Source organism: Trachypithecus francoisi, unplaced genomic scaffold (assembly GCF_009764315.1).
Source record: "Trachypithecus francoisi isolate TF-2019V2 unplaced genomic scaffold, Tfra_2.0 Lachesis_group11, whole genome shotgun sequence".
NCBI classification, from domain to species: domain Eukaryota; kingdom Metazoa; phylum Chordata; class Mammalia; order Primates; family Cercopithecidae; genus Trachypithecus; species Trachypithecus francoisi.
In genome coordinates, this window is record NW_022681456.1 from 57281754 (window position 1) to 57307742 (window position 25989).

A 25989-nucleotide genomic window follows, 5' to 3' on the forward strand; every position below is an offset into this window, starting at 1 on the left:
TTCCCATTTACAACTGATGGAAGCATAATTGGTAGAACCATTTTTGAAAAATAATTTGACATTACATGGTAAAGTTAAAGATAAACTGGAATCCTTTGCTTTTATGCTTCCAGGAATACTCTCACACATGTACCAGCAGAATTGTTGGTAATAGAAACAAAACACCTGAAAAAACCTAAATGTTTGTCATGAGTGGAATGAATAAATATTACAATATATTCATACAGTAGAATACCATACAGTTTTGAAATGAATGCTTTAAAGCTACAGGAATCAACGTGGAAGAATTTATGAAACAAATTAAAGTTAAGACATGTAAAGTTTAAAAACAAGTAAAACTTACTAATGCATTATAGGCAATAGGGATAGATATGTGATAAAACAATGGAATGAGTAAACAGAATTAGGGATAATGGTAGATACGTGATAAAACAATGGAATGAGTAAACAGAATTGGGGATAATGGTGAACTCTGGCTGGAAGAGAGGGAGATATTTCTAATGCACATGTGTTATATAAACTTGTATATATCATATTTAAAATAAATGTTTATTCTTTCTTTTTTAAAAGTATAGTTTGTGGACTGTTACTGGTTTCTGTCATGTTTTCCTAGTTCTGTAACTAGATGAAAAAAATGAGTACACTACCGTGAGTTTTTTTGTTAAGTTAAATTCCTTCAATTCAAAACATTGTCCTTTATTATAAGATCGTAGTTTTTCCAATGTATAGTATTTAATGTCCCTTTATGAATTGATGGAGATTGTGAGTTACGGGTGTTTTTTATTTTTGTTTTTGTTTGTTTTTTGAATGTGTCTTATCAAGATGAAAATCCAGATAGCTGTTGGGGAGGCGTGGAATTTTACTGGTCCACAAATTTCAAAATTTAGGGACCACTGGTTTATGTTATTTACCATATGAGAGGATTGTGGGTACATAATAAAGATGTGAAAATTCTTACATTTTTAGATAAAATAATGAATGATGAAGTTAGTTTGAAACATGGTTACCACCATGGATCCAAAAGAGCTTCTTAAGGACAGTGTTAGGCTCATCATTCAGGAAATTTTTGGAGTGTGGCAACCAGTAATTTATATCCGAATACAAAGCCCATAAGGTTAGATAGAGTCTCTGGTGGGTAAGTAAAAAGATGCAAGCATTGGCACCAATATATAAACATCAGCTAGGAAAGGGAGTGGAGACACCAGTATTCAGGCTTGCCGTTCTAGAATAAGCAGTATTCTCTCATAGTTTGGTTTTCATGCTTACAGAGAATGGCTGCAAGACTCCACTTACCTTTGGAGCATTTGAATATGTATGGTGGGGAGTAAGATTTTCTTTATGTTTTGAGAGCTTAGTTATAGAGAAGAAATAGTGCCTGGAAAGGGTAGTAGGCCCTTTCTAATATGATATTTGCATAGATTTCTAGTGGTAGAATTCTTTAAACAATGGTGTTTTGAAAGTTTTGGGTTGAGTCCCTGATTTGCAAACTGCCTTTATATGTAAAGGAAGACCCACTTGGGTGATTTAGGTTCTATAAACTGTCCTTTCTTTACTGTCATTGTGATGTTGCTCATTTTTTTCCCTTCCCACCACAGATGGTATTGCTGCCTGAAACTATCTTTTTATTTTTTAGCTTTATTGGCATGTAATTGACAAATATAAATAATATATATTTCTTGTACAACTTGGTGTATTTTGAAATTATCACCACAATCAAGCTACTTAACATTTCTATCACCTCACCGTTACCATTTTTTGGCATGTGTTGTGAGATCAGTTAAGATCTCCCCTCTAAGCAAATTTCTAGTATTTAATACAGTATTAACTATGCATACATTAGATCCCCAGAACTTATTCATACTGCATACCTGAAACTTGTACCCTTGGACTAACATCTCCCCATTTCCCCCACTCCTCAGCCTCTAGCAACCACCATTCTAATTCTGTGCATCTATGAGTTCAACTATTTTAAATTCTACATGTAAGAGAGATCATGCAGTGTTTGTCTTTCCATGTCTGGCTTATTTCACTTAGTGTAATGTCCTAAGCATTGTCTCTGTTGTCACAAATGGGAAGATTTCCTTCTTTTTCAAGGCTGAATAATATTCTATTGTATGTGTGTATATATGTATATGTATATATACACATATATATAAAAACCTCAGTTTATTTATCCATTCTCTGTCAGTGGACATTTAGGTTGTTTCCATATCTTTGCTATTGTGAATAATGCTATGGTGAGCATGAGAGTACAGTTATCTCTTTGACATACAGATTTCATTTCCTTTGGATATATACTCTAAAGTGGTGTTGTTGGATCATAACAGTAATTCTATTTTGAATCTTTTGAAGAACCTTCATACTGCTTTTCATAATAGATGTACCCATTTATTTTTCCACCAGCTATGTACAAAGAGTCCCTTTTTCCCTGCATCCTAGTGAAAAGTTAACTTATGTCTTATTGATAATGGCCATTGTGGTTTTGACTTGTGTTTCCTTGATGATTAGTGATGTTGAACATTTTTTTTTTTTTTTTTTAATTATACTTTAAGTTCTAGGGTACATGTGCATGACGTTTATATCATGTATAACTCCCCATGCAATCCCTCCCTCCTCCCCCCTCCCCATGATAGGCCCCAGTGTGTGATGTTCCCCTTCCCGAGTCCAAGTGATCTCATTGTTCAGTTCCCACCTATGAGTGAGAACATGCGGTGTTTGGTTTCTCTTCTTGTGATAGTTTGCTAAGAATGATGGTTTCCAGCTGCATCCATGTCCCTACGAAGGACGCAAACTCATCCTTTTTGATGGCTGCATAGTATTCCATGGTGTATATGTGCCACATTTTCTTAATCCAGTCTGTCACAGATGGACATTTGGGTTGATTCCAAGTCTTTGCTATTGTGAATAGTGCCGCAATAAACATACGTGTGCATGTGTCTTTGTAGTAGAGTATTTATAATCCTTTGGGTATATACCCAGTAGTGGGATGGCTGGGTCATATGGTACATCTAGTTCTAGATCCTTGAGGAATCGCCATACTGTTTTCCATAATGGTTGAACTAGTTTACAATCCCACCAACAGTGTAAAAGTGTTCCTATTTCTCCACATCCTCTCCAACACCTGTTGTTTCCTGACTTCTTAATGATTGCCATTCTAACTGGTGTGAGATGGTATCTCATTGTGGTTTTGATTTGCATTTCTCTGATGGCGAGTGATGATGAGCATTTTTTCATGTGTCTGTTGGCTGTATGGATGTCTTCTTTTGAGAAATGTCTGTTCATATCCTTTCCCCACTTTTTGATGGGATTGTTTGTTTTTTTCTTGTATATTTGTTTGAGTTCTTTGTAGATTCTGGATATTAGCCCTTTGTCAGATGAGTAGGTTGCAAAAATTTTTTCCCATTCTGTAGGTTGCCTGTTCACTCTGATGGTAGTTTCTTTTGCTGTGCAAAAGCTCTTCAGTTTAATTAGATCCCATGTGTCAATTTTTGCTTTTGCTGCCGTTGCTTTTGGTGTTTTAGACATGAAGTCCTTGCCCATGCCTATGTCCTGAATGGTACTACCTAGATTTTCTTCTAGGGTTTTTACGGTATTAGGTCTAACATTTAAGTCTCTAATCCATCTTGAATTAATTTTCGTATAAGGGGTAAGGAAAGGATCCAGTTTCAGCTTTCTACTTATGGCTAGCCAATTTTCCCAGCACCATTTATTAAATAGGGAATCCTTTCCCCATTTCTTGTTTCTCTCAGGTTTGTCAAAGATCAGATGGCTGTAGATGTGTGGTATTATTTCTGAGGACTCTGTTCTGTTCCATTGGTCTATATCTCTGTTTTGGTACCAGTACCATGCTGTTTTGTTACTGTAGCCTTGTAGTATAGTTTGAAGTCAGGTAGCGTGACGCCTCCAGCTTTGTCCTTTTGACTTAGGATTGTCTTGGCAATGCGGGCTCTTTTTTGGTTCCATATGAACTTTAAAGCCGTTTTTTCCAATTCTGTGAAGAAAGTCATTGGTAGCTTGATGGGGATGGCATTGAATCTATAAATCACCTTGGGCAGTATGGCCATTTTCACGATATTGATTCTTCCTATCCATGAGCATGGTATGTTCTTCCATTTGTTTGTGTCCTCTTTGATTTCACTGAGCAGTGGTTTGTAGTTCTCCTTGAAGAGGTCCTTTACATCCTTTGTAAGCTGGATTCCTAGGTATTTTATTCTCTTTGAAGCAATTGTGAATGGAAGTTCATTCCTGATTTGGCTCTCTGCTTGTCTGTTACTGGTGTATAAGAATGCTTGTGATTTTTGCACATTAATTTTGTATCCTGAGACTTTGCTGAAGTTGCTTATCAGCTTAAGGAGATTTTGGGCTGAGACGATGGGGTTTTCTAAATATACAATCATGCCATCTGCAAACAGGGACAATTTGACCTCTTCTTTTCCTAACTGGATACCCTTGATTTCTTTCTCTTGCCTGATTGCCCTAGCCAGAACTTCCAACACTATGTTGAATAGGAGTGGTGAGAGAGGGCATCCCTGTCTTGTGCCAGTTTTCAAAGGGAATTTTTCCAGTTTTTGCCCATTCAGTATGATATTAGCTGTGGGTTTGTCATAAATAGCTCTTATTATTTTGAGGTACGTTCCATCAATACCAAATTTATTGAGCGTTTTTAGCATAAAGGGCTGTTGAATTTTGTCAAAAGCCTTTTCTGCATCTATTGAGATAATTATGTGGTTCTTGTCTTTGGTTCTGTTTATATGCTGGATTACGTTTATTGATTTGCGAATGTTGAACCAGCCTTGCATCCCAGGGATGAAGCCCACTTGATCATGGTGGATAAGCTTTTTGATGTGCTGCTGAATCCGGTTTGCCAGTATTTTATTGAGGATTTTTGCATCGATGTTCATCAGGATATTGGTCTAAAATTCTCTTTTTTTGTTGTGTCTCTGCCAGGCTTTGGTATCAGGATGATGTTGGCCTCATAAAAAGAGTTAGGGAGGATTCCCTCTTTTTCTATTGATTGAAATAGTTTCAGAAGGAATGGTACCAGCTCCTCCTTGTACCTCTGGTAGAATTCAGCTGTGAATCCATCTGGTCCTGGACTTTTTTTGGTGGGTAGGCTATTAATTGTTGCCTCAATTTCAGAGCCTGCTATTGGTCTATTCAGGGATTCAACTTCTTCCTGGTTTAGTCTTGGGAGAGTGTAAGTGTCCAGGAAATTATCCATTTCTTCTAGATTTTCTACTTGATTTGCGTAGAGGCATTTATAGTATTCTCTGATGGTTGTTTGTATTTCTGTGGGGTCAGTGGTGATATCCCCTTTATCATTTTTTATTGCGTCTATTTGATTTCTCTCTCTTTTCTTCTTTATTAGTCTAGCTAGCGGTCTGTCAATTTTGCTGATCTTTTCAAAAAACCAACTCCTGGATTCATTGATTTTTTGGAGGGTTATTTTGTCTCTATCTCCTTCAGTTCTGCTCTGATCTTAGTTATTTCTTGCCTTCTGCTAGCTTTTGAATGTGTTTGCTCTTGCCTCTCTAGTTCTTCTAATTGTGATGTTAGAGTGTCAATTTTAGATCTCTCCTGCTTTCTCTTGTGGGCATTTAGTGCTATAAATTTCCCTCTACACACTGCTTTAAATGTGTCCCAGAGATTCTGGTATGTTGTATCTTTGTTCTCATTGGTTTCAAAGAACATCTTTATTTCTGCTTTCATTTCGTTATGTACCCAGTAGTCATTCAGGAGCAGGTTGTTCAGTTTCCATGTAGTTGAGCGGTTTTGATTGAGTTTCTTAGTCCTGAGTTCTAGTTTGATTGCACTGTGGTCTGAGAGATAGTTTGTTATAATTTCTGTTCTTGTACATTTGCTGAGTAGTGCTTTACTTCCAATTATGTGGTCAATTTTGGAATAAGTGTGATGTGGTGCTGAGAAGAATGTATATTCTGTTGATTTGGGGTGGAGAGTTCTATAGATGTCTATTAGGTCCGCTTGGTGCAGAGATGAGTTCAATTCCTGGATATCCTTGTTAACTTTCTGTCTCGTTGATCTGTCTAATGTTGACAGTGGAGTGTTGAAGTCTCCCATTATTATTGTATGGGAGTCTAAGTCTCTTTGTAGGTCTCTAAGGACTTGCTTTATGAATCTGGGTGCTCCTGTATTGGGTGCATATATATTTAGGAGAGTTAGCTCTTCCTGTTGAATTGATCCCTTTACCATTATGTAATGGCCTTCTTTGTCTCTTTTGATCTTTGATGGTTTAAAGTCTGTTTTATCAGAGACTAGGATTGCAACCCCTGCTTTTTTTTGTTCTCCATTTGCTTGGTAGATCTTCCTCCATCCCTTTATTTTGAGCCTATGTATGTCTCTGCATGTGAGATGGGTCTCCTGAATACAGCAGACTGATGGGTCTTGATTCTTTATCCAGTTTGCCAGTCTGTGTCTTTTAATTGGAGCATTTAGTCCATTGACATTTAAGGTTAATATTGTTATGTGTGAACTTGATCCTGTCATTATGATATTAACTGGTTATTTTGCTCGTTAGTTGATGCAGTTTCTTCCTAACCTCGATGGTCTTTACATTTTGGCATGTTTTTGCAATGGCTGGTACTGGTTGTTCCTTTCTATGTTTAGGGCTTCCTTCAGGGTCTCTTGTAAGGCAGGCCTGGTGGTGACAAAATCTCTAAGCATTTGCTTATCTGTAAAGGATTTTATTTCTCCTTCACTGATGAAGCTTAGTTTGGCTGGATATGAAATTCTCGGTTGAAAATTCTTTTCTTTAAGAACGTTGAATATTGGCCCCCACTCTCTTCTGGCTTGTAGAGTTTCTGCCGAGAGGTCTGCTGTTATTCTGATGGGCTTCCCTTTGTGGGTAACCCGACCTTTCTCTCTGGCTGCCCTTAAGATTTTTTCCTTCATTTCAACTTTGGTGAATCTGGCAATTATGTGTCTTGGAGTTGCTCTTCTGGAGGAGTATCTTTGTGGCGTTCTCTGTATTTCCTGAATTTGAATGTTGGCCTGCCCTACTAGGTTGGGGAAGTTCTCCTGGATGATATCCTGAAGAGTGTTTTCCAACTTGGTTCCATTTTCCCCCTCACTTTCAGGCACCCCAATCAGACGTAGATTTGGTCTTTTTACATAATCCCATACTTCTTGCAGGCTTTGTTCATTTCTTTTTCTTCTTTTTTCTTTTGGTTTCTCTTCTCGCTTCATTTCATTCATTTGATCCTCAATCGCTGATACTCTTTCTTCCAGTTGATCGAGTCAGTTACCGAAGCTTGTGCATTTGTCATGTATTTCTCGTGTCATGGTTTTCATCTCTGTCATTTCGTTTATGATCTTCTCTGCATTAATTAGTCTAGCTGTCAATTCTTCCACTTTTTTTTCAAGATTTTTAGTTTCTTTGCGCTGGGTACGTAATTCCTCCTTTAGCTCTGAGAGGTTTGATGGACTGAAGCCTTCTTCTCTCATCTCGTCAAAGTCATTCTCTGACCAGCTTTGATCCGTTGCTGGCGATGGGCTGCGCTCCTTTGCAGGGGGAGATGCGCTCTTATTTTTTGAATTTCCAGCTTTTCTGCCCTGCTTCTTCCCCATCTTTGTGGTTTTATCTGTCTCTGGTCTTTGATGATGGTGATGTACTGATGGGGTTTTGGTATAGGTGTCCTTCCTGTTTGATAGTTTTCCGTCTGACAGTCAGAAGGACTGTCTGTTGGTCTGTTAGAGATTGCTTGAGGTCCACTCCAGACCCTGTTTGCCTGGGTATCAGCAGCAGAGGTTGCCGAAGATAGAATATTGCTGAACAGCGAGTGTACCTGTCTGATTCTTTCTTTGGAAGTTTCCTCTCAGGGGTGACGCCACCCTGTGAGGTGTGGGGTATCAGACTGCCCCTAGTGGGGGATGTCTCCCAGCTAGGCTACTCAGGGGTCAGGGACCCACCTGAGCAGGCAGTCTGTCCGTTCTCAGATCTCAACCTCCGCGTTAGGAGATCCACGGCTCTCCCCAAAGCTGTCAGACAGAGTCGTTCACGTCTGCAGCGCCCCCGCTCTTCCCCTAATGGACTGCAGCTGTGCGCTGTCCGCAGAGGTAGAGTCTACAGAGACAGGCAGGCTTCCTTGAGCTGCTGTGAGCTCCACCCAGTTCGAGCTTCCCAGCGGCTTTGTTTACCTACTTAAGCCTCAGCAATGGCGGGCGCCCCTCCCCCAGCCTCGCTGCTGCCTTGCGGATAGATCGCGACAGACGGCTGTGTTAGCAGTGAGGGAGGCTCCGTGGGCGTGGGACCCTCCCGGCCAGGTGTGGGATATATTCTCCTGGTGTGCCTGTTTCCTTAAAGCGCAGTATTGGGGTGGGAGTTACCCGATTTTCCAGGTGTTGTGTGTCTCAGTTCCCCTGGCTAGGAAAAGGGATTTCCTTGCCCCTTGCGCTTCCAGGTGAGGCGATGCCTCGCCCTGCTTCAGCTCACGCTGGTCAGGCTGCAGCAGCTGACCAGCACCGATTGTCCGACACTCCCTAGAGAGATGACCCCAGTACCTCAGTTGAAAATGCAGAAATCACCGGTCTTCTGTGTCGCTTGCGCTGGGAGTTGGAGACTGGAGCTGTTCCTATTTGGCCATCTTGCTCCGCCCCCCCCCGAACATTTGTTATATACCTAATGGCCATTTGTATATCTTCTTTTGAGAAATGCCTGTTCAGGTCTCTTGCTCACTTTTTAATTAGGTTATTTTGTTTCTTTTCATTTTTTAATTTTTTGTTATTGAGTTGAGTTTTTAATATATTTTGTATATTAGCCCCATATTAGATACAGCGTTTGCAAATATTTTCTTCTATTCTGTCAGTTGCCATTTCACTGTGTTGATTGTTTCCTTTGCTGTGCAGAATCTTTCTAGATTGATGCAGCCTTATTTGTTTTGCTTTTGTTGCCTTGGCTTTTGGTGTCATATCCCAAAAGTCATTGCTCTGACCAATGTCAGGAAGCTTTTATTCCTTTTTTCTTCTGCTAGTTTTATGGTTTCAGCTCTTACAGTTAAGTCTTTAATTCATTTTGAGTTGACTTCTGCATGTGGTGTGAGATAAGGGACAAATTTCTTTCTTCTGCATGTGGATATGCAGTTTGCCCACCACCATTTATTGAAGAGAATATCTTTTGCCCATTGTATGTTCTTGGCACACTGGTTGAAGATAAGTTGACCATAAATGTGTGGGCTTGTTTCTGGGCTCTCTATTCTGTTCCATTGGTCTATATGTCTGTCTGTATGCCAATGCTATACCATTTTGATTACTGTTGTTTTGTAATATATTTTGAAATAAGCAAATGTGGTACCTCTAGCTTTGTTTTTTTCTTCTTCTTGATCAAAGTTTCTTTAGCTATTCTGGGTCTTTGTGATTTCATATGAGTTTTAGGAATTTTTTTTTTTTTTTTGAGACAGAGTCTCACTCTGTCACCCAGGCTGGAGTGCAGTTGTGTGATCTCGGCTCACTGCAACCTCTGCCTCCTGGGTTCAAGCAATTATCCTGTATCAGCCTCCTGAGTAACTGGATTACAGGTATGCACCACTACGCCTGGCCAATTTTTTTTTTTTTTTTGTATTTTTAGTAGAGATGGAGTTTCACGATGTTGGTCAGGCTGGTCTCGAACTCCTGACCTCATGATCCGCCACTTTGGCCTCCCAAAATGCTGGGATTACAGGCATAAGCCACCACACCCAGCCACTTTTGGTATTTTTTTAAAGAATGGCATTGGGATTTTGATAGTGATGGCTTTGAGTCTGTAGATCTTTTGGATAGGATGGACATTTTAACAATATTAATTCTTCTGATCCACAAAAATGGGATGTCTTTCCATTTATCTGTGTCTTCCTTCATTTCCTTCATCACTATTAATTTTCAGTGTATAAATCTTTCACCTCTTTTTATTTCTAAGTATTCTTTTCTAATTTCCTTTTTGAGTAGCTCATTATGTATAGAAACACCACTAATATTTGTATCCTGCAACTTTACTGAATTTGTTTATTAGTTCTAAAAGTTTTTTATGGAACCTGTAGGGTTTTCTACATATATGATTATGTCATCTGCAAACAGGGAGAGTTTTACTTTTTCCTTTACTGTTGGACACCTTTTATTTCTTTTTCTTAATTCTTCTGGCTAGGACTTCCAATACTAGGTTGAATGGAAATGGTAAGAGTGGGCATCCTTGCCTTGTTCTGGATCTTAGAGAAAATGTTTTTTGGCTTTTCGCTATTGCTTATTATGTTGTCAGTGGGCATTTCATATGTGGTCTTTATTGTGTTTAGATAAATTTCTTCTATACCTATTTTGTTGAGAGTTTTTGTTATGAATAGATGTTGAATTTTTTTGGATGCTTTTTCTGCATTTACTAAAGTGATCGCATGGTTTTATCTTTCATCTTGTTAATGAGGTGTATAACATCGATTGCTTTGTGTATGTTGAACCATCCTTGCATGCCATTTGACCATAGTGTACAATTCTTTCAGTGTGCTGTTGAATTCTGTTTGCCAATGTTTTATTAACTATACATTATGTGTATAGTTGTTCATAGTTGTAATATCTATTTTTTCTGATTTTATGTGAATCTTCTCTTTTTTTCTTAGTCTCACTAAGAGTTTGTTGATTTTATCTTTTCAAAAAACTCCTTTTTATATTGTTTTTCTATTCTCTCTTTTATTTATTTCTGTTCTAATTTTTATTCTTCTGCTAATTTTGGGCTTAGTTTATTGTTCTTTTTCTAGTTACTTGAAGTATAATGGTAGGTTATTTGAGTTTTCTTTCTTTTTCTTTTCTTTTTTTTCTTTTTAGACAAGGTCTCATTCTATTGTCCAGGCTGGAATGCAGTGGCATGATCACATCTCACTGCTTCTTTAAACTCCTGGGATCAAGCATTCTTTCTGTTTCAATGTCCCAAGTAGCTGAGACTACAGGCATGTGCCACCACACCCAGCTAATTTTTAAAACATTTTGTAGACACAGGGTCCTGCTGGGTTGCCCTGGCTGGTTATGAACTCCTGAGCTCAAGCAATTCGAACTGCCTCCTAAAGTTTTGGGATTACAGTCATAAGCCACTGCACCCAGCCAGTGATTCCTTTTTAAATGTAGTCTTTCTCACCGTGAACTTCCGTTTTTGTACGGCTCTTGCTACGTTCCACAACTTTTAGTAAGTTGTGTTGTTTTTCTTGAGATGTTTTTAAAATTTCTCTTTTAATTCCTTTTTCACCTAATGATTGTTCTAGTGTGCTTAGTTTTCATCTATTTGTGATTTTTCTGTTTTCTGTTATTGATTACTTAACAGTAAGTAGTTGATACTTTTACTTGATTATTTACTGTTTCATTCTTTTGTGATAAGAAAAGAGACTTGATATTATTTTGATAGTTTAAATTTTTTAAGACTTTTTTTGTTACCTAACATGGTATCGATCCAGAAATCATTTTCACTTGAGAAGAATATGTATTCTTCTGCTGTTGGGGAAATTCTATTTGTCTGTTGGGTCCATTTGGTCTGTAATGTTGTTCACTTCTTTTCCTTTTATTTTCTGTTTAGACAATCTGTCCACTAAAAAGAAGTGGGGTATTGAATTGCTATTATCGTATTGCTCTTTCTTTCTTCAGATCTGTCCATGTTTGCTTTATATATTTAGGTGCTTTGAAGTTGGGTGCATATATCTGTGTAGTTGTTCTGTCTTCCTATTGAATTAGCCATTTTATTATAATGGACTTTGTCTCTGTGACAGTTTTTGATTTATAGTCCATTTTTCCTGATACATATATAGCCACTTCTACTCTTTGCATAGAATATCTTTCTCCACCACTGCCCTTTCAGCCCATGCATATTTTTAAATCTAAATTGATTTTCTTGTAAACAGCATATAGTTGGGTCTTGTTTTTTATTCATTCAGTGGCTCTATTTCTTTTGATTAGGAAGTTTAGTCCATTCAACTTTAAAATAATTATTGATAAGTAATAACTTATTCTTGCCATATTGTTCATTGATTTCTGTGTGTTTTGTAGTTCTCTTCTTCCTTTCTCTCATTTTCTTTCTTTGTAGGGTGTTTTTTGTTTTGTTTTGTTTTTTGGTTTTTTGGGTTTTTTTTGGCAGTGGTGTGTTTTCTTTTCTCTTTAGCTTTTTAATCTATTGTGCATTTTTTGTGGGTGATTACTGTGGTATTCACATAAAACATTATATAGTTATCGCAGTCTATTTTAAGCTGATAACAAATTTCAGCTGTCTTTAGATACGCCACATTTTACCTCCCCCAACCTCATACTTATGTAATTAATGTCACATTTTACTTCTTTCTGTATTGTGTTCCTATTAATAAGTTTATGTCATTATAGTTATTCTGACTACTTCTGTCTTCTAATTTATATACTAGTAATAAAAGTGATTTATTTACTACCATTACAGAATTATCATATCCTGTGTTTGTCTTTATGTTTACCTTTAGCATTCAGATTTATACTTTCATATGCTTTTATGTTGTTGTTTAGCATCTTTTCATTTTAACTTGAAGAACTCTTTGCACTTATTGTAAGGTAAGTTTAGTGGGAATGAGCTCCCCTCATTTTTTGTTTGTCTGGGGAGGTCTTTACCTTTCATTCTTAAAGGACAGTTTCACATTTTAAAGTGTTCTTGGCTGGCAACATTTTCTTTCAGTACATTGAATGTATCATTCTACTCTCTTGTGGCCTGCAAGGTTTCCATTGAAAAATGTTGTAGATAGTCTTACAGTGTTTTCCTGATTTTGTTAGATTTTCTATCTGTATTCTCTTGTAGCTCACTGAGCTTCTTTAAGAAAATCATTTTGAATTATTTGTGAAGCAGTTCATGATGTTTATTTAGAGTTGGTTACAGAGCTTTATTTGCTTCTTTTGGTGATGTCTTGTTTTTCTGACTTACGTTAGTGTCTGCATTTGAAGGAGCAGATACCTCCTCCAGTCCTTAGAGACTGAATTCAACAGATAAAGACCTCCTGTTGCCATTTTTCTGGACCCATAGTACTACCTCTGACATTGTGACTGAGTGGGACTGGAGCTGGTTCTGTTGGATCTGCTATTGTTGAGCCTGTTACCTGGGGCATTGGTGGATGTGGTTCCTACCTGGTTCTTGGTCAGACAAGCCTATCTCTGAACTGCGGTTGAGCAGGGTTGGAATCACAATATAGGGCCACATTCAGAAGGGCCTCAGTCAATTCTGTAGATGGTAGATCCATTAAGAGGAATGTGGTTGGGTGTATTACCACTGTGTTCCCCAGACAAGTCATTCAAGGGACAGGATTGTCTTTGAGGTCTAGAGTGGGGCTGCAGCTGGGGTCATGACTGTTTGAGGAGCTGTGGTTGTGTTGGAAGTCAGCAGGCCTGTTACCAGGGGTGCTAGTGGGCATGGTTTTTACCAGGTGAGTTTCTGAGCAGGCACGACTACCTCTAGACCATGAATCAGTAAGGCTACAGCCAGGTCACAGCTGGTACCATCTTTTTTTAAAAAAAAAAACTTGTCTGTGAATCTCACCTTACAAAAAAATGCTTGATGCTGGCATTTGTGTTGGCTGACTTAGGGAAAGGAGAGAGACAGTAAGCACTATTCCCATGGCTGAATTCTAATCTTGTCTCTGTTGCACATTTACTGTGTGACCTTGAATATGTGCCTCTCATACAGATTACTTTATACATAAAACAAGGACACTCCTTTTGTATGTCACATTGTTGTTTGAATTTATTGAGAACATACACAAAACATTCATTAAAATTATATTATTTAATTATGAGGTAGTATTGTGATGGTTGCATGGATAGGTACTATTAGTTTAGTACATTTTTAGTTATAAATAGATTTTTGTGAATAGTCTATTCACAAACCTGTGAATAGATTGTTATATGAAACCTAAGCGTTTCATATAACATTTAATACTTCGTGGGAATAGTGTCTCTGTGTTTCAGTCAACATATAATGAACATGTACTCATTCACATTGAAAGTTCAATAAGAGCGGAAGCTAAGGTGCCTCACATAGCTGTGCCTAACATAGTTCCCAGCACATAGTAGGTGCTCACTTAATTTTTATTGGATGATTTTAATTATATATATGAAATTATAAAGAACTTCTTATCCAGAGGAAAGTACGGTCTTACACTTCTTGCAATGAATGTAGGTACATGGACAAGAATGCTATCTAAAATTGTTTTAAGCTATCCTTTTATTTTTGTATGTGTATTTACAAGTGCTTTCATGTTGAGAACATATTTAATGCTGATAATGGAGAATCTACAGCAGTGTTTTCTGAGGAAAATGTAGGACAATAAGATTGCTTGGCATAATTTTCAGCTATGCAATTATTAGTAACATTAGTAAGATTTTGCTAACTACAGCTAAGAAACTACTTTGCTCTATTAGAGGATAGAAATTGACGGAGAGCCTTATTGTTGTGTTTTCTATTTTAAAGCAAAGTTCATTATCTCCCATCTTGATTTATATGCTCCCATTTTGGTTTATGTGCTCCATCTTGATTTACAGATCATTTTAATGTTACGAATAGACTTTTCTAAGCCTGAGCTGCTCTAATATGTCAACTATATTCTTATTTGACTCACATGTTCTGTATGGGAACTTACTGCTGAATTTGTGTACAACAGTCTTCAGATACTCATTTTATAGAGTGGTGGTTCTCTGTGTGTCTGGACATAATACTTTCTTAAATTCTTGTTGGTTGATTTTTGTTCTTAATGTTTTGATCTTTCTCGAACTTGTCCTGCTGCTTTAAGGATTTTAAAATCTCTTAAAGCCTAGGTTTATTATCTTGAGATTCAAGATAAAATGTGTAACTCTTACAGTGCTTTCATCCTAATGTAATTCAGTGTTTTCTACCATGAGTGTGCACATAGAATTTTATAGAATTTAAAGGGGTTTTTCCAAATACTAATAAGGTTATTTCAGAATATCAGCTATGTTTGCCATTCATTTTTTTTTTCTTAAATAGAGATGGTCTGGAATTTGTCCAGACAACCCATTAAAGTTCCAGTTGTCCAATGAGATATCTTCCCCAGTCTGAATCTTTTATCTTAACAGAAAGAAATGTAGGCTGGGCATTTTCTGTGGGCATTTAGCAGATTCCAGAAACTCTTAGGACCTTTTATGGTATTTGCCTTTGTTTGTCTACCATTTTCAAATGGAAAGAGCCGCTAGACCATATATGATATATGTAGTTGGTCTCTTCAGTGGCAAGGTGGTAATAACATTTTGTAATTATTTATTTTTTAAAATTAAGGAATTTCAGAAGAAAGATATCATTTACATCAGTGTTTTCTAATTTGGACCATGGTCTCTTGTAAGACATATATTTTATATCACTACCCAAAACATAGTAAATAGTTATGTAAAAAGCCTAAAACAACATGAAACAATTTGCCCTTTAATATCAGAGTAGGATGCACTTTGATATTTTCTATCCTGACCCATTTAATTTTTAAAAGCACTGTTTGTGACCCACCAAATTGATTTTTCAACTTAACAATGTGTGGTGACTTGTATCCTGAAAAACCCTTTTAAGTAAGTACATGTTTATCCCAAGACCAGAATCTGTTTCTAACATAAATGCTTCACGTAGCTTAAAACTGTCATGATGATCTTGCAACATTGATCCTCTTTTGTCCTTAGTATTACTTTAAAATTATAAAAATCTGTAGTGATTATAAGTAATTCTGAAATTAAATTGAAATCACAAAAGTATATATAATGTTTTAAAAATACATCTTTAGCTTTTTAGAGTAATCTAGATTTTGGTTTTGAATGAACAATTGCCTTTAAAATTTTTAGTAGTTTTTTTTTTAAATTATTGAAGAAAAGAGTATTTGTGTTTCCCTTGTGAAATTAGTCTATAGCAATTACATCCTGTCTTGAGATTATTGTAATATAATGGTTTTCTTTGAATTATAGATTTGAAATATAACTATTTTATTACTACTTTACATTTATGTGACATAAATGATCAAATTGATCAAAACAATACACATACACACATATGTGTGAGCATACATATATATAATTTCATCCTCATGAGTCTGTGATGTATAGGCAAGGTAGGTTGTAGAGAATAATTGAACAGATTTAGGATCCAGAAATATGCTATCATATAATGTTGTTTCCACTGCTTCTCTTGAAATAATACTTTTTTAGTTTGCCAAGTAGTTTCCCAGGTATTTTGAGCTTACCAAATATTGTAAAACCTTTAACATGAAGAATGTTAATGGAAGCTTTATGAAGTTGGTGTAACTATGGTACATCTTTGGCTAAACCACATTTATTTTACCACCGTTCAGATGAGGTAAGAAAGATGGCACTCTTACTTGAATTTCTAAATAATTAAACGCCAGTGATTACATCTTGTGGGAGAAGGAGTACAGATGACTGGTTTGAGTTAGGATTACTCAAAGAGTAGAAGGAAGGATAAAGTGGTAACAGGTGGCTATCAGGGAAGGGAAAATAAATCCTGCTATTATTGTATTTAGTAATATTTTGTTTTTCTTATCTGCCTTTTCTGAACTGTTGAATTAATATCCTGGACATAATAATAGCTTACATTGAAATGTTTTCTATGTATCCGGCAACAATCTGAGAAGTTTGTTTTAAGAAAAAGACATTTACATGTATATGTACTGTGAAATGTTTCATGCAGTCTGAAGAGTATACAAAATGCATTTACAGTTAAATAATAATAATAAAACCAATACTTATATACCCAGCATCCCAGATTTAGAAGAGATCTTACATATAGCTCCTGATCCTTATCTCTTCCGCTTTATATGCCCTCTGCATGCTCCTGGTAACCAGAATCCTCACTTTTGTGTGCCTTTTCTTTTTTTCTAGTAATGTTACCATCATGTGTGCATATCTAGACAATTTATGGTTATTTCTTTAAACACTATTTAGAGTGTGTTTGAAGAAAAACTTTAGACAAATTAAATTTAACAGAGTTTGAGTGAGAACGATTCATGGATTGTGCAACACTCAAAACCAGAAGAGGTCCAGAGAGCACCACTCTGAAACATAAGCAGTGAATATTTATAGACAGAACCCAGAAATACAGAAGTAGCTTGATTGGCTACAGCGGGGCTTCTGCCTTATTTGAACGTGGTCTGATTAGTTTGTTGCCTGTGATTGTTTGAAGCTCACCTGCTTGTGATTGGCAAAGATCTGCGTATTTGTTACAAATATTAGATTCCTAAGTTAGGTTGCTGTTCATTTACATACCAAAGTTAGCTTGTAGTTCATTATTGGGAACTAAAAGTACAGAGACAGCCTCAGGCCATTGGCCTCCTGCTTATTTAACAGTAGCAAGCCCAAACCTGGTTGGGTAAGGAAAGGGCAACATTGCTGGAAGATAAACTGAGCAAGAGTCTCTGAGCCATAGTTTGTTAATGATTTATTTGAGAGTTTAACAAAAGTCGTCTGAAGAAAGCATTTGACAAGATAATTAGTGGGTCTTGGGAAATACAGGATTCATTATTGCTTGTGGTTTAGTTACTGGACACCTGGCAGGAATATGACTAGGAGAAGTATATTCTGCTTTTTAGCTCACCATGTTCTACCAGGAATAAGTAAAAAGTAGAATGCTTCCTTGTTTTGGAAGTATTCTCAACTGATCCAAACATCAGCTTGGAAGAAAAGAAGTTTTATCAGCATACAGTCAGACACACAAGCCAGTGTCAACAAAGAACTTGGGCAAAGCTCACCCAAGCAGTTTGCCCATGTGTCAAAAAAGATGGTGCATGCATGTTCTCACTCATAGGTAGGAATTGAACAATGAGAACACTTGGACGCAGGAAGGGGAACATCATACACCGGGGCCTGTTGTGAGGTAGGGGGAGTGGGAAGGGATAGCATTAGGAGATATACCTAATGTAAATGACGAGTTAAATGGGTGCAGCACACCAATGTGGCACATTGGTGTTACATATGTAACAAACCTGCACGTTGTGCACATGTACCCTAGAACATAAAGTATAATAATAAATAAATAAATAAATAAAATACTGCCTATGGGAAAAAAATAATAAAATGTAAAAAAAAAAAAGGTGCAGTGGCAGGGGGACTTTTTGGTAATGACACCTTTTTTATATTGAATGTCCTGTTTCTATACCCCATGCATTCTTGATTTATCATGTTTTGGTACAGTTTTATCTTCTAGTACAGCCTTTCTTAACTGGGGTCTCATGACAGAAGTAAATCCTATAGGAGTATTTTCTCTGTTTTCCCAAAGATATAGTGCATGGTTGGAAACATTATAGATGCATGGGAGATAAATTTAATTCGTCTTGAACAATGGATGCCTTAGTACATTAGGCTTAATTGTATTGCAGAACCCCAGCTGAAAAGGGTCTGCTGTAGTAAATTATTTTAAGAAGTACATAGAAATTAAAATTTTGAGACCTTGCATGTCTAAAGATATCTTTATTTTACTCTTAATACGTAATTGATAATTTGGCTAGGTATGGAATTCTAAATTGAAACTAGTTTTCTTTCATATTTTGAAGATACTGGTTATATTTTTGGCCTGCTTCCAGTATTGTTGTTGACATCAATAGCCTATCTGATTCATGATCCAGAGGAGCTTGGTGCTGTGAATTATGTGCAGAAGGGTTCTTTGGTGTAAATAGGGTTGACTCTCAGTTTTTACTACCTGCTGGTTGTGATTTGGCTTTCTTGGATCTGCAAGACCGTGACTACTTGTTCATCTCAAGCTTTGCAGTGCCAAATTTATGTTGTTAATATATCCTCTCCTGAATACATACTTTTGGGATATATATACATATTTGTTTATTTTTTTAAAAATACCCCTTTTCTTGATTTTACTTGAGTTTTAGGAGGGAACACATTTGTTCAGTATCTTCATTTTGCCATTTTAACCTAGACTCTTTTAAGAGTTTATATGTATCATCTCGTTTAATCCTCGTAACAATCCTATAATATCAATACTACTATTAGCATTTTATAGGTGAGAAAACAAAGACCCAGAGAAATTAAGTTAACTGTTTAAGTATTTCTAGGAAAGATAAAACAGAGATTTGAATGCAGTTTAATTTCAAATCCTGCTTAACTGTTATACTAGTATAATGCTGTTTGTGACGTTCTTTATGCTTTTAAAGGCAAGCAGCATTGCATGAATTATAATTATTTGTTGTCTACAGTTAATGATAATGTACATTTTATGATATGGAGAAAAGCAAAAAATAATAACCAAACCAACCCCTAAAACCCACAAACTTGCTGCAGTTATGGGTATTAGTGGTAAACTTATTCTCCACTAATTGATTTCGAAATGCCTTTGCCCAAGAAAGAATATGTCATATGCAAGAAACTGAGTTTTGCCTGGTGCGGTGGCTCACACCTACAGTCCTAGCACTTTGGGACACCAAGGTGGACAGATCACCTGGGTCAGGAGTGTGAGACCAGTCTGCCCAACATGGCGAAACCCCATCTCTACTAAAAATACAAAAATTAGCCAGGCATGGTGGCAGACGCCTGTAGTTCCAGCTACTTGGGAGGCTAAGGCAGGAGAATCACTTGAACCCGGGAGGTAGAGGTGGCAGTGAGCTGGGATTGTGCCACTGCACTCTAGCCTGGGCAACAGTGAGACTCCGTCTCAAAAAAGAAAAAAAAGAAAGAAAGAAATTGAGTTTTGTTTTTTTGTGTGTGTCCTTTCTGGTAAGGACAAAGTCTTAGATTATATGAGATCTTGTGTATGAATAGAGAACCAGCCTTGAAGTATATGCATAGTAAGGAAGGAAACTGAGATCTCGTGGTAAGATACCTATGAAAATGAACCACGAAGTAAATTTTAACCCAGTTGGTTGTTGTCCAGCTGAGTGGGTGTATTTTCAGATTGCAAGAAATAATTATAACCAAAAAAATCAATCTACAGCATATAGAGAGAGCAACTGATTAGAGCTTTTAAATTTGAATTAAGGTAGAGTAAGGTATATGGATTTTAGTATAATTGGGAGAGAATTCTTTGGAATTTTAAAGATTAGGTATAAAGAGATGGTATCATTATAAGGATAGCAAAGTACCTGTTAGATTTAATGACATGATGTCAATACTAGTCACTTAGTTTTAAACATAGTACATTTGTCACTGTGATAATAAAGTTACTTTTAAAAAAAAATTATAAGCGGGAAAGACTCATTGATAGATTGTATATTTTGAACAGTTTAAATATAATTAAGAGGAACAGTAGCAGCTCGTATTTGTTTCAAGGAACATGTTAGAGCATACAGCATTATGGTGTCATTTTAATCTCCTCTGTTGATTGGTTTGCGCTACCACTGTCTTAATGACTCATATCCCTGCTGGAGGCAAAACTTAAATGTTTATTCTCTGCTTTAACTGTTGGAATCCATCAACATTGTGCTTGAAAGAGTATCTTTCTTTATGAATTTTTAATCATGGCTGAGGCAAGCTGTAGATTAGATATAAATCTAGAAGCTTCAGGGAAGATAAAAAGCATTACGTTTATATCCATCTTTGAAGTAAGTAAAAGCTGGGAAGGAAGGAGTCAGAAGAGGTGGGAAGTGTGTCCAGATTCTACAAAAACATAATGGATGTGATAAAAGGATTGCATTTTTAAGAAGAGAAAATGACTTTGTTACTTCATCTTGAATTGCTAAGTATTGATCTTGCTTTGTTTTCCTAAAGCAGCAATTCAGTGCAGGGTGGCTTGATAAAAAGGTAAAACATTAGTAGAGTAGCCTTTAGTGTTTATCAGTTCATTTTTTAAAAATTAGCAGCATGGTTTAATGCTTTTTCTGTCAGGCTTTCTCTATCTGTTGACTGCTGATTTGACAGTCTTTGGTCCTTCTCCTTTGCTGTTAAATGTGTGTGTTCTTTGTTTGTGGTGGTGGGTTTTGCTACAGTTGGATGTGAGAGAAAAGCCTGTCTTTGCCATATTGGTCTGATTAGCCTCTGGGTGAGCATATACATTAAATAGACCTTCCGAGCTATGAAAGAAGAGAGCTCACAACAACGTAGATTTTCTTCATGTACTGGGGTTTCGCCTGTTTTATTTCCTCCACGGATTGATGGCCGAAAGCTTGTTCGGAATGCTTCATTTGGAGGATACAATGAACTTTCTCCTTCATTGCCAGGTTTGTGTGTTTAATCTTGCATTCCTAATTTCTTGCAGACTTAATTAAAATAAACCAGGCATTTTAACATTTTAAAGCTGCTTTCATTTGAACAAAACAATTCTGTAGTGAAAGCTTAGGTTTCAGTAACTGCTGCTAAACAGCTTGACTTTTCCATATTTTCTCTTAGAGTCTCTTCAGCTAAAACTTGAGAAGTAATGATTCAGTAAAGTGGGAATCTTGAGTGCTTACGGCATAAATTTTTGCTTTAATTATAGAAATATTATGACCCTTTGATAAAATTAAAGCCCTTCTAGACTTGAGATAAACACAAAATTATATAAACAAACACATTTCTCTGAGGGTTTACCAAATGAAACCCAGATATTAATATTGATATTTGTTCATTTTTTGCAGAATGGTAGCTGTATTAAAATTGATGTTTAATGTAAGCTTTAATTTCACCACTTTATTATCTTAATGTTTTTATCTTAAATTCCTAAATTTATCTCAAATTGTGACTAAAGTGAAGCTTTCTACTCAAGTATAGTTTTTGAAATACCTTAGTTTCTTCTTGTTGTTAGATGTATTTGTTTGTGATTAATTTTTTGTCATGAAAATATGATATTTTTAGAGTTATATTTATTAAATTAGGCATTTGACAGCTATGATTTAGGCATTAAACAATCGGTCAATGAGATGTAGACATAAATTGATATTTTATTATTTGAAATTGTAGCAAATATTTGAATATGTTTAAATAATCTTTTGTTTTCCTTTCAGATTTTTAAACACTATATAACTATGTCTACTCTTTTAAGGTTATATATTCTTTTCAAATAAAAGTATTATTTAATAATGATGGCAAAGGAATATTGACTGAAACTGATACTTGAATTTACATATTTTTTCTGACACTTAGATTTTGTTGAATTAAATTCCCTATTTTCACAATAACCTTTCTTCTTGGCTTTTTGAATATTCGTGTTGATAAATGGTATATATGTTCTTTTGAGATAGTGAAATGCCTCATAGAAAGTGTTCACCTGGGCAGTTAAATAAATTATTATAAATTGACTGATTTCATTCTTTTCTAAGAGTGTTTCACAAAAGAATTAGAAACCATAGTCCTCAACTCTCCCTAAGTAGCATAAGCTTTAAATAGCACTCATAATCCATATTAAGTCTTCTTAGTGTAGCATGGTTACTCTCATGTGTCTTTCTTTTAAATGGTGTAAATTTAGTCGTTTTTCATTCAGAAGTGGCTTTGCAAATACAAAATACTGAGATTTTTTTAATGTTAAATATTTTTTGTTTTAAAATGAGTTTCATTTCTGTATTTGTTTCTGTCTCTTTGTTTGCATTTTTTAAGCCGACAAGCTTGCTAATATAGTTTGCTGACCTTCATGCCACAAGTCTACTTAGCTTTACAGAATAATCATGTGACCTTGATAAACAATAGAAAACTTAGCTTTTAAGTTTGGTACTTATTTAATTAGGCAGTTAAAGGCAAAATTGTCAGTTTATCTTGTCAAAGAAATATTAAAAGCCATCTTGGATGGATTTGTTTTTATAGAAAAGTAAATGGTTTGCTTTGTTTTCTAATTCTTGAAATAGAGAAAATCATTCATGGAAATGATTCCATCATCTCCTTAATACAACCAGCTGTGATAAAAAGCTCTGTAAAATATCTGCTTTTATCAACTAAGAAGTAGAATGAAATTAAGTGCTTCAAAGAAGTGGCTTTTTGTTGTGTACTTAAGGTAAAAGTAAAAAGTACATCTAATATCTCCTAATATATACTTCATTGTTGTATTGAAAAAATTATTTTACATGCATTTGCTTTTATCTGACGAAATTGGAGAAAGACTTGTCTTCATTAGTGATATTTAAAGATAACTTTTTCTTACTGCTTTGAGCATAACCCTTTTTTATTTTTAATTTTCCTGAAAAAAACTTTTTTCTTTTAGTCACTTCTGCCTTAATAAATATGTCAGCATAGCCTTTTTCTTTATGATTAGCTATAACATGGATGTGACACCCCTGCCCCGTACCCATAGTGATGCCATGATGCAATGTGTTTATTTAGTTCATATCTGATTATCTATCTGTTGATCTCAGCTGTTACTTCTAGATAATGCTCATTTTACTAATCTCTACAACAGTACCTACAAATTGGAGTAAATAAACTTTGAGCAAAGAAAGCATCTATAGACATCTATAGATTGTACATTTTAGGGCATAGTCGTTCTGTGTATTTTGACTTCTCAGATTTTTTTCTTGGCTCTTGGCTGTATTCAATATAGTTGATGTAGCAATTCTGTATTTGTTTTGTAGATACTTATAAAATCTTTATTTGTAGATTTGTGTATATAATTTCATTTTAATGACTGAAGCAACATAAAATTTGCTTTATTATATCACAACATTAATGAACCAGGTATATCAAAAAGATAACACCTTATCAGTGATGATAGTACTTGCATTTTGTGGACAAATTAGAGGTTAAGGGCAGAACGCTAATTTATTCAGGGATAATATTCCATTGCATTAGCAGGAGAAAGTAAACCTATGTACTTACACGAGAGATCATCTAATGTAAAATTTACTGTAGATGGGAAACTGAAGTCCCTGGAATTTAAGGAACTTACCATGGTTATATAATTACTTGATGGAAGAGTTATTATATTCACTCGAATTATTGTGAGACTGTGACTACTTCCAAAATGAAAAGATTGGAAGAAAGATATGACAGACTTTTTTCAACCAGGTTTGAATGTCATTAGTTTTTCTTTTGGGGTTGAGCTTTAGGAAATTCTTTTTTATTTGCTCTGATGGCTAAAAGCATTTCTGAAATGCATTAGTATGTTTTTTTCTTTTCATATGAAGAGAATATTATAGCACTCTTTTGCTTCAGTCTTAAGTACTTTATCACTTTCATGCCTTTCCCCATTAGAGAAACTGAATCATTGGAAGTTAAGTATCGTGCCCAGTGTTATACAGCTAGTAAATGGTGGTGCCAGGCTTGACAGATAGTCTGACCTCATAGCTTATTCTCAAGTATCCCTCTGCCTTCATTATACACAGTTATTTTACTGTATTATAATTTTTGTTTGAATACCTGGCTTCTCTCTAGACAATAGCCTTTTTAAAAGAAAGGAATGATAGGGAACAATATCTTTTCATGTTTTTATCCCTAAATGCAATGTGTTATGTAACAGATAGGTATACTATAAATACCTGTATTTTTTACACACACACACACACACACACACACACACACACATATACATATATATATACTTGTGCTTTGTTTTTGTTTTGAGATGGAGTCTCGCTCTGTCTCCCAGGCTGGAGTGCAGCAGTGCGATCTTGGCGCGTTGCAACCTCCGCCTCCTGGGTTCAAGGGGTTCACCTGCTTCCACCTCCCAACTAGCTGAGACTACAGGCATGTATCACCACACCCAACTAATTTTTGTATTTTTAGTAGAGACAGGGTTTCACCATGTTAGCCAGGCTGGTCTCAAATTCCTGGCCTCAAGTGATCTACTTGCCTTGGCCTCCCAGGCCTCCCAAAGTTCTGGGATTATAGGCATGAGCCATCATGTTCAGCCTAATATTTATATTTATAAGAGGTGAATTCATTATTATTTCTTAGTTGGTTGAAAGGATGGCCATCTGTCAGTCTAAATAGTCATCATTCTCAGTATCTGCTTTTTTGTTTGTTTTTGTTTTGTCTGTTGCCCAGGCTGGAGCACAGTGGCGCAATCTTGGCTCGCCGCAACCTCCGCTTCCTGGGTTCAAGTGATCCTCTCACCTCAGCCTCCCAAGTAGCTGGGATTACAGGCGTGTGCTACCACACCCAGCTAATTTTTGTATTTTTAGTAGAGACGGGGTTTCACCATGTTGGCCAGACTGGTCTCGAACTCCTGACCTCAAGTGATCTGCCCACTTCAACCTCCTGAAGTGTTGAGATTACAGGTGTGAGCCACCTCGCCTGACCTCTATATGTGCTATTGTTATAGGTTCTATAACCTCAGAAAATGTGGAAGTCAGCCTGAGTGTATGTTGCAGAGTGAAAATGGAGTAAGACTACCTGGTTACCAATCCTCACTTAGCTACTTAATGACCATTTGGAAGGAATTTGGCTTCAATAAAATATCCCATAGATACTCTTATTACTTTATGTAAGTTAAAACAAGAGACAGAATATTTTGGAGAAAGGCTGTTAAGAAAGCAGTGAAAATCGGCCTGGCACGGTGGCTCACGCCTGTAATCCCAGCATTTTGGGAGGCCAAGGTGGGCAGATCACCTGAGGTTGGGAGTTTGAGACCAGTCTGACCAACATGGAGAAACCCCGTCTCTACTAAAAATACAAAATTAGCCGGACATGGTGGCATAAGCCTGTAATCTCAGCTACTCGGGACGCTGAGGCAGGAGAATTGCTTGAACCCGGGAGGCAGAGGTTGTGGTGAGCTGAGATTGTGCCATTGCACTCCAGCCTGGGCAACAAGAATGAAACTCCGTCTCAAAAAAAAAGTACTGAAAATCGTATAATTTTCTGGAGACGGGCTTTTTCATTCCAGGTCTCTAATTATTATTACAAATATTTTTTTCAAAGTCAGCAATTAGTACACAAGTCAAAGATGGCCAGATATATAAGAAAATATGACATGAATGGGAAATAACTGAAACAACAGACAGTAGAAAGAGGCCTGTAAGGCTTCTTGGATATTAGAGTAGTCAGATATAGACTAATGTTTTTAAAGCTCGGTTTACTGTTTTTAAAAGCATAAATGCAGACTTTCAAAATGGAATTATTTAAAATAGCCTGTAGATTTGTGAAATATTAGGATATAAATTTTAGAAATGAATTTAC

At 36.2% G+C, this 25989-nt stretch overlaps 1 protein-coding gene across 13 annotated transcripts in view; it reads left to right on the plus strand.

The window, feature by feature from the left end:
• Positions 1-25989, plus strand: part of OSBPL8 (oxysterol binding protein like 8) — a 231126-nt gene that overhangs the window by 130118 nt on the left and 75019 nt on the right. Inside the window, exon 1 of one of the 13 annotated variants that reach the window (XM_033221213.1) lies at positions 20357-21131. The exons of the other annotated variants lie outside the window; for them this stretch is intronic. Within the exon in view, the coding sequence (XP_033077104.1) occupies positions 20987-21131 (145 nt within the window). The 5' untranslated portion in view covers positions 20357-20986. Of the gene's footprint in view, positions 1-20356; positions 21132-25989 lie in introns of those variants that run through there. 13 annotated transcript variants of the gene reach the window in all.